This window comes from Nesoenas mayeri, assembly GCF_963082525.1.
Source record: "Nesoenas mayeri genome assembly, chromosome: Z".
In the NCBI taxonomy this organism is placed as follows: Eukaryota; Metazoa; Chordata; class Aves; order Columbiformes; family Columbidae; genus Nesoenas; species Nesoenas mayeri.
This window is the reverse complement of record NC_137542.1, coordinates 41,262,474-41,275,475: the sequence shown is the minus strand read 5'-3', so window position 1 is coordinate 41,275,475 and position 13,002 is coordinate 41,262,474. Positions and strand designations below refer to the sequence as shown.

The 13,002-nt window shown below is 42.2% G+C and overlaps 1 protein-coding gene across 1 annotated transcript in view; it reads left to right on the top strand.

Moving 5' to 3' along the window:
• Positions 1-636: 636 nt before the first annotated feature.
• FBXL17 (F-box and leucine rich repeat protein 17) overlaps positions 637-13,002 on the top strand; it is a gene marked incomplete at its 3' end in the record, with an annotated part of 295,024 nt that continues 282,658 nt past the window's right edge. The window contains exons 1-2 of the mRNA XM_080363002.1: positions 637-1,490; positions 12,485-12,607. Coding sequence (XP_080219128.1) covers positions 741-1,490; positions 12,485-12,607 — 873 coding nt within the window. The 5' untranslated portion in view covers positions 637-740. The remainder of the gene's footprint in view (positions 1,491-12,484; positions 12,608-13,002) is intronic.

The following is a 13,002-nucleotide window of genomic DNA, read 5'->3' as shown; positions in this document are numbered from 1 at the left end:
AAGGAGGTGTTTGTGGTGAATACTTGTGGGAATTCTTTCAGTGGTCTCAAAGTTTGTGTTACTCTGCCACTGCAAAAACCCAGCCACAGCCCTGCACAGCTGGGTACAGACACAAATCAGTGGACAGGAGCCCTCCCACCTTTCCCTATAAATTGTGATCAAAAAAAGTTTATTTCATGTATTAAAAGATACATTGTATATATACTATACATAAAGTGTACACACATATACTGGCTCCACTTTATACACCTGGATTTTTACGCGCAGTGTATGTAAATAAAGCACGTACACTGACATCTGGACATACAGAGGCACACACGTACGCCCACACGCGCAGTGTGTGTGCGCACGGGGGCTGCGCCTGCCGGGGAGCTGTTACCGGCGCCCCGCAACTGCCCGCTCGGCCGTTGCCGGGGAGGCCGCGGCCGTTGCCTCGGCCGCCGCAACGTCCCGCAAGGCCGCTCCTGGCGCCGCCGGCTCCCAGCGCGGCCGCCAGCAGCAATCCGGCCCGGCGGCGGCCTGGCGGCGGAGCACCGCCCCCGCACCTCCCCCGGGGGAGGTCAGGCCGGCGGTAGCGGAAGCTTCTCCCTCCCGGCTCCGCGTCCCGGAACCAGCCCCGCCGCCGCGTCCCGTCCTGGCTCGGCCCCGCCACCTGCCGCCCGCGCCGGCAGCATGACAGCGCGCGCCGCCGCCTCCCGCAGGTGACACCCCGCGGGCCCTTCCGCCTCGCCGTCTCCTATATGGGCCACCTGCTCTCGAAGGAGTCGAGCAGCCTGAGCCAGGACCGCCGCTGCCGCCGGGGGAGGACGGTGCCGCCGCGCAGCCGGAGCTGCTTCCTGCGCGGGCCCTGCATGCTCTGCTTCATCGTGCACAGCGCCAGCCCTCCCGTCCCAGAGCAGCCCCTACCCGCCAGGGACCCCCTGCTGCCACCGTCGCCTTACGCGGCTCTCGCCACAGCGGAGCAGCGCGCCGCCCGCCGCCTCCTCCGCCTGCCACCCGCCGCCTGGGAGCCGCGGGGCCGCTGCCAGCGCTTCCTCCTCTCGGGCCTGCTGCCCTCGCCCGTGCGGGGCCTCCTGGGGCCGGCCAGGCCGCCCGGCGAGGTCGCCTCCGAGATGGTGTGCAAGCGCAAGGGGGCCGGCCTGCCTGCCAGCCCGCCCTGCAAGCAGCCCCGCTGCGCGGCCGCCGCCGCCGCGGCGGAGCCCGAGGCCGCCGCTTGCCAGTGTCCGGGGGATGCGCAGCCCTGCTCTCTGCCCGCCGCCGACGGCTGCGCAGCGGGCGGGGGGGGCGCGCCGGCCCGGGGTGCAGACGGAGACAGCGGCGGCGGGGGGCAGCCCGTCTCGCAGCCGCCGCCCCCCGCGCCGGAGGAGGAGGGGGAGAAGGAGGAGAGGGGCTGCGAGGAGCCGCTGGAGCACCCTGGAGACTGCTGCCGAGAGCCGCTGCCGCCGCCGGCCCCGGACATTAACCAGTTGCCGCCCTCCATCCTGCTCAAGGTGGGTCAAGGCGGGCGGGCGTACTCCCTCCCCGCGGGGAGGCGGGGCGCGGTGGCCCGGGGCTGGGGCTGGGCCTGCCGCTGGGGAGGGCGCGGGGGCGCTGCGGCCTCGGCCGCGGCGGCCAGTTCTGCGCCGCTCCGCCCTGCCCCGCCCCGCCCCGGGGAGGTCTGGCCACCTCCAGCCCGGCAGGTGGCCGCATCTCCTCGCGCACCGCCGCCTGCGGGGCCGCGGGGTGGCCGCCGAGGAGCGCGATGCCCCGGCCACCGCGGGTGTGTGAGCACACCGGGAAAATACATAGGGTCGTGTGTGTGTTTTTTCTTTTAGTTTGAGTATTGTCTTTCCTCTTCGTTTTGGTTTGTCGTTGTGAACGGCATTGTGAGTCATTAACTGAAGACAAGCTCCAGAAGCTGCCTGTAATTTTGATTAGTACCGGTAAACTTCCTAATGTATCCTTCACAGGTAGCTTCTTCCATCGCTGATGGAATATTCAGCAAGGAGGACAATCACTATATTTAGTGCTTCTGTGTAGGTCAGAACAACATAGACAAGTTTTCAGTATTGATTGGGGAAAAATTGTATTACTGTGTATTTTGAGTCAATTTCAGCTTTACCGGTTCCACAGCCAGCCTGAATATCTGTAGCCTTCTTGAATTACATGCTTTCATAAGCTCTTACTCTGTATCTTCAAAGAACAGTCCTTTTCTCTTTTTTTTGTTCCCTTGATTGTCTTTTGGTTCCTTTAGTAATGTTCTCTTTGAGAATGACTTTCCATTTTTAAGCTACTCTGTTCATCTAGCTCTGAATTTCTTTAGCTAAACCGTAGCTAAGAAGATGAGTCTGGCTTGAACTGAAGCATGTGATGTTTTCCATAGTCTGATGCAAGTGTGTCTTTAAATTCTGGGGAATAGGGTTTTAGTATTACAGCAGTTTACTCTGGGCACAGATGGCTAAACTTAAAGCAAGGCATGGTAATGAAGGAGCTTGAGACAGATGACTCTTCCTGTTCTTCATGCGGTGCTAGTTGTACACGCCAATGTAGAAAGTACTTCTGTTACTCTTTTGTTATTAAACAATAACAATCTACTAACCTGTGTCTTGCACATAAGATTAATTCTGTTGGTTTCTTTGTTGTTGTGGGGGGGGTTTTTTGGGGGGGGTACACATGAATATGTTAGTAAGGGTACCTCATATTCCATAGATGCACTATTCAAATTCTTTTTTGACAAATATTTAAAACTCATGAACTATCATATCTGAATTAATCTCTTCTGTGATTGCAGAATTGAAGCTTTGTTTTTTAATTTCTTCTAAAAATAATCCATTTACTGCTATTATTGGATGGCATTTTTTTTATTTTTAATATTCTGTTGTCTTCGGATATGGAATCAGACTGAGTTGATTAGTATGACTTCAGTGCTTTTTCTGAGCAGTGGTATGAGCACTCTTCTGTGGTTACTTCAGTACTCCCTCAGTTTCACTTTTCTGAAAATACCAGTCTGTAACCCTGCTATAAACTGGTTCTTTTATTAGTTATGCCCATCTCACCTCTGGACTAGTTTAAATGTTTTTTTTTTATATGGTTTTCTATTTTACCTTGACACAGTAGCTTATCTGTATTTTAAAGGGCTTTTTGTTGTGTTCCTCGATTCCCCCAATTATTTTATCTCTTTGGTCTCACTATAGTCCAGCTCCTTCTGCAATGTTTTTGAAAAAGCCTGCCCTTAATTCCAGCAACTGGAACCAGTGCACTCACCTGTTTGGTGTGGGGTTGTTGTGTTGTTTTTTCTGTGGTGTTTTTTTTTTTATTATGTGGTGTTCCCCAGCTCTCACCATGCTAAAATTGCCCTTCAGTCCTTAGCTAGGCTTATGGGTTAGGTGGGTTTGTTTGTGGGGTTTTTTTGTTTGGTTTTCTTTGGCTGCTTGCATGGCTTCCTTTTCTGTTACGGGATTTTTAACTTAAGGTCTCTGACCAGGCTTCTTGCTAATTGGATTATACAGGTCTTCAAAGGCCTTCGTATGCTGGGTTTTGATACAGGTAGAACATCCCAAATATAATCTTTTCTCCGAAGGAGCCAATTTATTATGAGAGAGTGAGAGACAAATATACCTGAGGTCTTTACAAAACTTTTCACAGTAAGTAGTGGCGACACAAACCTTAATACAATGACAAGAGATTCCATCCTCAGAAGTCTCAGAAGTCAGATCCCGTGTGGGTTTTTTGTTTGTTTGGTATTTGTTTTTCTTTTTTGTTTTGTTAGCGCACAAGTGGCTCTCATCCTGTCTATACCTGGGCTGGAGACAAACCCAAAGAAGTATTTTAGGAACTCGTGAGTAATAGCTACTCAGCTAGAGGTGGCTGCCATGGGCTGCTCAGGTGCTGTTCTGTTGATAGGTGTCCCTTAAGTGAAGAATACCAGGCTGGATGGGAGGGCTTTTCAGACTGAACTTGACCCGCAGATCAGGGCTTCGGTCCTACTGAATCAGGAAGTTCACAGTGCAATTAGTTGCCAGTCGATCCTGTTCCCTTGGCAAGACCTGTGATTCCACAGATCAAACAAGCTTACAGGTTGTTTCGCTTTTCATTTGGTCACTGAAACATGTATCAGAAAAAGGTTTTATACAGTGCCCAAAATTTCATCTTAAAGCTTCGTAGATGAGGTCGATTAGCTTTTATTAAAGGGTAGTTTAAATCCGTTCTATGTAAAATTGGAGGGAACTAAGGAATTATAGTTCAGTCAGCTCGACTGTAACCTAGACAGATGTGTGAATGGAATAAAATAAGGGAGCTGTTTGTAAGCATGTGATGCAGAAGATTACAAAATCTTGTGCTATGTATCACTAAGTTTTCAAAACTTTGTACCATAAATCACAAATGTGTGCCTATTGCCATTTCACTGCTATTTGTTATAGAAAGCACAAATCTTCCTGTTGTACCTGTTACGTCTTAGCAGTGCTGCTGTTTAAAAAAAGTTAACTGATATGAAATAGTCTGCAGACTGAGTGAACTTAGTAATGCTGATTCAAACACTACACATCTTCTTTTGAGTTGTGTTAACAGAAACTGTGCATGTACAACATGGAAAAGAAGCTCTCTGCTGCGCTTGGTGCTTTTAAAGTCTCTGTTAGAGTTCCAAATTAGGTTGTGGGCACTGGTGTCCTTAAAAAACCCACAGACAGATTGGATAGGTGTCACAGGAGAGCCTAGAGGTTGGGGAAACATGGCCTATGTTGGTAGTTGCAAGATTCTCTTCAAATTGAATGACACTTCTATTCAGAAAGAAGACTGAGATGCAGTCTTTTGTTATGAGAAAATTGAGATAAAGTTTGTCTGTATTCTGACCTTTGTCAAATAAAAAGTTACATCAAATTAAGCTTATTATTTTTTTGAGGGAAAGTTAGGTGAGATACTTGGAAAATGATACAGTGTGTGAACATTAAGATTTGGCAAAGGTTATTTCCTGTCTCTGAGGTTGTGTGAGTAGCTGGGAGTTTTATTTATTCTTTTTTAGACAGTAATGGGGATGTGCTTATCAGGGATGTTTTAGCTATGCTTGAACTTGCTTTAAAACAGAGAAGGGTCTAGAATAGATGACTTTATAAAGCATGAACATATGCTGCTCTGTCTGCGGCAGAGACTGCCAGTTTTAGCTTAGTGCCGTATGAAGGGAAGTGGTTTTGTGTGTGGATATAATGTGTGTATATATTTTATTTAACTTAATTTTTCATAAATGTATTATTTGAGGCTTTACTGGTTCCTTTTCTTGCATCTTTACTCATATTTTTCTCATTCTTTCTTTGCTGTAATAAATTCCATGTTTGCATGTGATAATGTTGATCCTAAATGCAGTGCTGCTAGCAGTGTGCTATTAGCACTGCATTAAAGATTATCAGAGTGATCTGAAGTGGGTTTGATAGGCCAGATTTAGACCTTTAGTTTTGCTTTCTGACTTTTGAATGCTAGCATTCATTTTAAATAAACTTATAACTGAAATACGTGTGTTATAATTGCACTTTTTTTTTTTTTTCTATTCTAGCCAGGGGACAGGGGCAATCAAAATGCATCATTTGGATGAGACTTCATCCACAAGTTCATGGAATCATTGCTGTAATACTATATTTCTTTCCTTCTTATGCCGCTGTTCCCATCCATTTATCCTGTCTAGAGTTTTTGTTGAGCCTTACTTTTAGCTAAAACACTGAGAAAAATAGAAAGGGTTTTGAAACTTTGTGGTTGATGCAGGGAAGTGAACGTTCTACTCTTGCAATCTTTATTATTCTGCTCAACTCCTTTTTCTTTAGCAATGGATAACATAACTAATGTGTATATATATATATATACACGCTTTTTTTCCTTGTTTATATGAAGCTTGCTGTCACCCTGTGATTGCAGTAGGGAAATGAACTAGTTTTAATTTCACTGTGCTGTTGATGAGCTTCTGGAAGTGCAGCTGAGAGCCCCAGTTGTGAAGAAAAGGTGTGCTAGCAGACTAGTAACAAAAGCAAAGATAGTATATGGACGTTATTCCAGTGGTACAGTTCTAGAAGATGTCCTGTTACTTCTTGTGATTTGTTACAGAATTATAAAAATAAATAGGCATTTTACTTTCCACAGGTGTGTGTGAGATGGTGGCTTTCGTGTAAGCATGTAGATTTTCACATTACAGAATGAGTTGAGTGATGGAGGGGACAAATGTCTTGGAATGAAATTTCTGCTTTTCCTGAAGGCAGATGGATGCCTTGACACTCCCTTCACCCATGGCTGATTTCTGGTGATGTTGTTTAGATGTTGCTTGGCTTGGTCTGTATCCCTGAAACAATGTATTATTGCTTGGAGAAAACAGATTACAAGTTGTGCAGTGTTTGAATGAGAAGTAAATTAAATGTAACTCTTTCATTTCCTTTCATTTCTTTCATTTGTTTCTTTTGTTCAGGCTACCTGACCTGTGTTTGATACTTCACAAATTTGGTATGTTTTAGTGTTTCTGTTTTTAAACTATTGTGGTGATTCAGAAGCAACACAGGTGTCTTGCAGTGAGGACAGTTGGATATCTGGGAGTAAAACTTTATCAGCCTCTTCCAGTAAAGATAGTCTGCTTATTCATCAGAACCCTTTCTTTCCATTAGTAGGAAAGGTATGGTATCAGAGTCTCCTGTCACTTCTTATAGACAGAAACTAAAGTTGTGTTTTGCATTACAGCTAAGGCAATCTGTTAGCAAGTGGCTACTTAGGGCACTGTCTGTCTCCCTTTTGTAAGCTCTGGCTGTATATTCCTGCAGCTGATTTTGAGCTCTGCGGAGTGATCATGTGATAACAGAGTGAGTTGATTCGGATGGCTAATCTGACACCACTCTGACTTGCAAAACTTCTCCTCAGGATCTGCTGCCTGAAGAGACCTTCTCGGGTACAGTCACTATATCCAGTGCAATAATTAAGGTAACCAGGAATGGGGATGAGTAAAATATTCCTATGAATGGCAGCTTGCCATAAGAATCCTGGCTGTGATATGAAATCACACCATCACTTTTCATGGCTGACACATTTTTGTTAATCACAAGAGCTTTTTTAACTTGATTCCCTTTGTGGGTGTACTGAGGCTCCTTTCAGAGATATGTGCCTTGAGTGCTTCCATCTTTTTCCTGTACTCAGGTGCTCATTAATCATTCATGTTTCCCTTATTCAGTTGAGGTTATGTGTTGATGAAGTGATGAAACCTCTTAAAAACTAAGCAAATATTTCTTTGTCCTTCTGTCTTCCTTTCTTCTGTTGATAGCTAATTCTTTAATTTTCTGAAATAAAACAAAACATCCTTTCATAAACATAAAATCACTTGAGGCTTAGCTTCTGTATGTTTGAAATTAACAATTACTGTGTTTTACAGTTCAGAGCAAAGTGCATTTACTAAGCATATTTCTTTTATTGGATGGTACTTTAGAATTGTTTTTGATACTGAAACTTCAATTAGTTGCTGAAAAAATGTGCACCCAGTTGATGAAACAAATTAGCAGTTTTCCAAGAGTGAATGTGTCAAGTTCATTAGACACCAGGAGATGTGTAAGTTTACATTACATGTAAGGAACATTAAAATGTTCTTTATATGTACTGTCGTTAGTGCTTTGGTGTGAAAACAAATCTAGGTGATGTAATGAAAACGATTTCATAAATATCTGTTCTTCTTGGATACAAAATAAGCTCTGTAAAGAGAAGAAAAGACTTCATTCACAGAAATCTTTACTCTTCTAGTTAGACTGAAAGATCTTTCAAACGCAAACAATAGACATAAATAAGGGATACATGGTTCACCTTTTATCATCTGCCCTGGGGCCTATGGTCTATTGTTAGGGAACAGACTGCCTCAGCTTACTGAGTTATTTGGTATCCTGCTTCTTAAAGAACTTGCTTAGAAGCTGCTTATATAGACTTCATGTTCATAAGGCTCTTTTTCTTAAAGTTAGTATCTTTAAAGAATGGTATCACCAATCAACTGAATTTTCTTTCCTCTGTTCCTCAGGCAAATGTTTCTTAAGTCTGTGCAATCAATAATTCTGACTTCTTGATTGTGGTTTTTAAAATCCTTTTATTATTTATTTAGGAGAGTTCTCATAAGTTAAAATATTTCTTGTATTATGCTTATGTTTGCTTCATATTTGATTTGTGTGATGTGAGTTTTTGATTTTGGAAAACTTGGTGCTGAGGATGTTGTGTCAGCACATACATGCACAGTTTTCTAGTGTTGTACGTGTTTTTGTAGTAACATTCATGGGTGTGACTGACTTTTCATGATTTTGTTTGATTAGAAGAACAGTTAGGTATCTGCTTTTCTTGACTGAACTTTGAGGAGCTTGGCTTAAGACAAAAGTTATCAAGTGTTTACAGATAAATTAAGTTTACGACATGGATTTACGATATTTAAATCTTATGTTTAATCTTATAAGAAAAGATACTTATAGGGGTCTGTGTATGGTTGTTCGTGGGGAGGGGAAACAGTGGGGTGGTTTTAAGGGCGCGATGTCTGAAGCCCATTGCATGGGACTTGATGGTAAAGGAGTCAATTACACAGAAAAAACCCTTTTATTTCTAGCTTCTCTCATTGGACCCTTGAATAATATTAACCAGCAGCTGCTTCTTCCCTTTCGCATCAATTGTCTTACAAAATCCTTGTTCCAGGAGGTTGAAGAAAACCCCCAAACTTGGTCAGGCACTGTTTTTTGACAGGCTGAATTGTGCTGTGCGAGGACTTAATTTGGCTGTATTAAAATCAATCAGACCATCACCTGATCCAGAATTGTGGATTGCCAAAAGTGTGTACAAATACACTGAAGGTAGTACTGTGGAATTAGTTGTGTTTTGTTGCTTAAAGGTAAAACAACATGTTTGCATGGACAGTCTCCTGTAAGGGATTTGTGTGGTTGTATCTATCAAGGACATAAAATTGGACTGTTTGAATTGAGTTCAGCAGATTGAATGTGGTCTGACTGAAAGCTAGCTATATCTGTTAGTTGACTTTTGCTGTCCTGGGCATTGCATTTTTAGTTTTTCTTTTCACTATAGACTTTAATGGGTTTGTGAGCCCTTACTCTGAAGCAAAAGCTTGACATTGAAGAGCTGACTGTGTCTGGCAGGCATGATAAGGCCATCAGTATTGAACATTATGAGTGTTGGTCCTTAAACAGGATGTAGCCTGAAGGCCCAGAAGGTCTTTTGCATTCATTGAAGGCGAAGAAAAACCCACTAATCTTAACTATCACTTGAAAGGTTGAAGCAGGAGGCACTGACTTCTGTTTTAGGAAATGGAGCTGAAAGAGAGTGAGATGAGAGAGCAAGGAGCACAAGTAGGGGGTTTTGTTTCCTTGTTTTGTAGAACTCCGCTTCCTCTACCCCTGCCTCTTGCCAACAGAGGCAAAGTGTGAAATGCATCTAGAAAATACTATTAAACTTGTGTTCTTTTTTCTGTTGAGAGTGCAGAAGCATATTTCTGTGTCTCTGGTGCCTGGAAGGAGGATTAGACAGGGATTTGAGGAGGAAAAAGTGAGTATTGGACATGGAGGTGTACATGCTTGACTACAATTTTCAAGAATTAAATGTGCTAACTAGTGGACCCAACACCTGGAGAAAGTAATCTGTCATAAGCAGGAGTTAAATGGACAGACTTAGGGTAGGAGTGGTTTTAGCTCTCAGCTGTATTTATACAACCTTGGGAATTAGAAAAAAAAAAAAAAATTCAGGACAAGTAACTTACCATAGTATCAGTATATATCTAGAGAATGGAACTGAATTAAAGGGTGGTGAAGGTCATAAAAGTTGTAGCATTTTATGCATTAATGCAGTTGAGATAATCCGTTAATGTAAGGGTGATGTGCCACCAAAACTGAAAATGTATAGGCTTTGCTACTAAATTCTGTTTAGTGTACTTCAATACATCTTCTTTTAACAACTGCAAGCTCTGAAGAGAAACTGATGTTTTACATCACATTCTTCAGACTCCGTTTATATTTGGAATTTTATAGTCACTGGAGACAACAAAAACAGTGAGGCCTTGTCTTTGAACATGTACCACTTGTGTAACTTCTGTGGCTATGCCTGTCTATGCTGAAACTGCAATGACTTTCTCAGCAGCTGCTTTTCCCTCAGTAGCTTCGCTCTATTTCTCAAGAAGCTGATTTGCAACACCTGTACGCTCCTTACTTGTCTCTGCAATTACAGCATGGACTAAAACATAACCACAAATGCTTTCAGACATTCTTCCAGAGTAATATGTCTGTGCAGAAATACTGTTTGTGTCAACAACTGAATCAAACTTGCTTCTTGTTTTGTGTCTCATGCAGTAGCAAACCAGTAGTAGTAGGTTTTCTGTGATTTGTGAGGACTTTCAGCTTTTGCTAGGATGGTAGTTGGAACAGAAACTATTTAAGGGCTTTCATATTCCTAGTGGCAGCTGGATTAGCAACAGTCTTTGTTATTCTGCGTTTGCTATGTTCTTGTTTTAAGAACTGCACACTCTTGTTTCTTGAAGTGAAGGTGGTATTTCCACAAATACGCATGTATATTTCCCACTGCACCAAAAGATTAGTTAAAATATTTTATGATGCTGACCTTGGCATCCCTTCTTAATATTAACTGGAGTCAGTCTGGTGTCCATCTAAACACAACGTGGATCATATTGCTTTGTTACCTTCTGAGGTTTTTGTAACTGTTAAAGATTAGGTTGTCTGTTCATGCTGGTAGTAGGATCTCAAGTTTCCTACTACTTTTAGTAACTTAGAAGTGCTGAGAATCATCACACTGCCATATTTTTCTAATGCCTAGAATTACAATTTTGCAGTAGGACCATCAAAGGCCAAATTACCTCTTACTATTTAGTGCTTTTCCCCTGCTTGACTTGGGGTGATATTATTTTTTTTGGGTGCTGATCACAGCCACATCCGTGCATGGATTCACTAGTACAGACAAAGAACTGCAGGGAGGAAGCAGGCATTGATTGCTTCCTACACACTTACCTGCCTATGTTCAACTGATTCCCTAAAAAACATCCACTGACTCTGCTATTGGTTGAGTAAACAGGGTGCAAGCAGAATCCTTCCGCCCCTGTGAGTCTTACATAAGATATTGCGAGTTTTTCATGGCTAGAAGAAGGAGAGTGATAAGTCTTGCAAGCATTTACAGAAGGTGGTGAATTTGATTATTAGGTTTTTTTTTTTCCTTCCGTTATTATATTTTGCTTATTATATATTTATTTTAGAAGAGTCAGCCAACTCTCTTTTGCTGGTGGGCATTATAGGCATATACATACTTAAAAGCTAAGCAATCTCCTAGACAAGAGGGCAGTAATGTTTGTTATTGTTGACAGTTGATTGTCTAGTGCGTTCTAAAGGCTACCAGTGGTGGAAATTCTGTAAGTTAACAGGTATTACATTACATTACATTATCCTTAGTTTGAGACTAACTGTCCTACCCATTAGGAAGAAGACGAAAGTGGTGTTCTCTCTAGTTTGTTTACCTCTTTTCCCTCCCTTTTCCATGATTAAACAGCGCTGGTACTTTCTTTGAATGTTTCATATGTTCTAGACCTCAGTGCTTTCATGTGGACACTCTCCCAGTATTTTCAGATTTTCTTGAGCACATTGGCTGTAGTGCTTCTACTTAGTACTTTATGTCCTCATCAGTTGAGTGGGAGAACTGTTCCACCTTTTGCAGTTTATTCTTGTGTAGATAGCCTAATGCCACAATTGCCTTTTTTCATTATAGGATGACGTGTAGATTAAAGTTTACTTGTGGTTACAGAGTACCTTCATATGTAACTCTTGACAGACCACATATTTATATTTCTTAACAACAGTGCTTCTGAGGAAGTGCTAAATATAACAAATATAACAGCAATTTAAGGGCCTGCCATAAAGTTACAGTTTATTCTTCTTTTTTTCTTTTTTTTTTGCAGGCCGCTATTGTGCTCAAAACCTTGGGGTATAAAAAGCTAATTCTCTGCTTAGTTTCTTTGTATGACACTGATCCACTCTGCTGATCTGGTCTACCATCTCATGCCCTCTTCCCACAAGACTGGTGTTCTAGTACCTTTATGACTCTTATTTTTAATTCAGTTAAGAAATAAGAGGAAAGGTTTTCTATCTGAATCAGAATGGGAATGAAAACACCTTTTAAATGGCTTGCAAATAACATTGAGCTAATATTTGTATTAGAAATTCTTACGTATGCCATCTCAGAAGCACATTTGAAATCTGGTCTGAGAAATGAGTGCTTAAGTAGGATGCATTCTAGTTTTGGTTGTGCTGATGTGTCTTACTAATATTGTCAGATGTTGTGGGGTGCAGGATTTTTGGTATTGTCCTTGACTAATAAAGTTGGGGACAAGTTCTACAAGTGTGTGTTGCAATGCATGCTAATACTTTTTTGTCTTTTACAAGATGAGTTAATAATAAAATATTTCTGTCTGTAGAACAGGATTGCTTCTGACAAATAATATTTTTTTTCTTCTTTACAGATATTTTCCAGTTTATCTCTGAATGAACGTTGCCTTTCAGCGTCATTAGTCTGTAAATACTGGCGTGACCTCTGTTTAGATTTTCAGTTTTGGAAGCAACTGGATCTCAGTAGTCGTCAACAGGTATGAAGGTGTCATTGTGGAGAAATTGTGTTTTGATGACTCAGAATTTGTTCTCAGAAGTTATACTCTTGACAAAGGTAAACAAAGGAAACCCATAAAATGGTGATACCTGTGCTTTCAAGGATTTTTCTACTAGAGGCTGGACCCTTAGATTGACTCCTTTGAATGTAGCTTCTTGTGACTGAGGTCATTTGTTAAACAGTATGAGGACAAGTGCTGTTTGAAATGGATTGTGGGTTAGCTGCCTCAGGTCTGCATCAGGTAGTGGTAGTTCCATTCATAAGAACTATCAGATCTCATTAATTGAAAGATGTACATGAGCTTTTCTGAGAATGCTGTAGTTTGAAGAATGGTCACCTAACTGGTAACAAATTGTCTTTAATTTTTTTTAACTG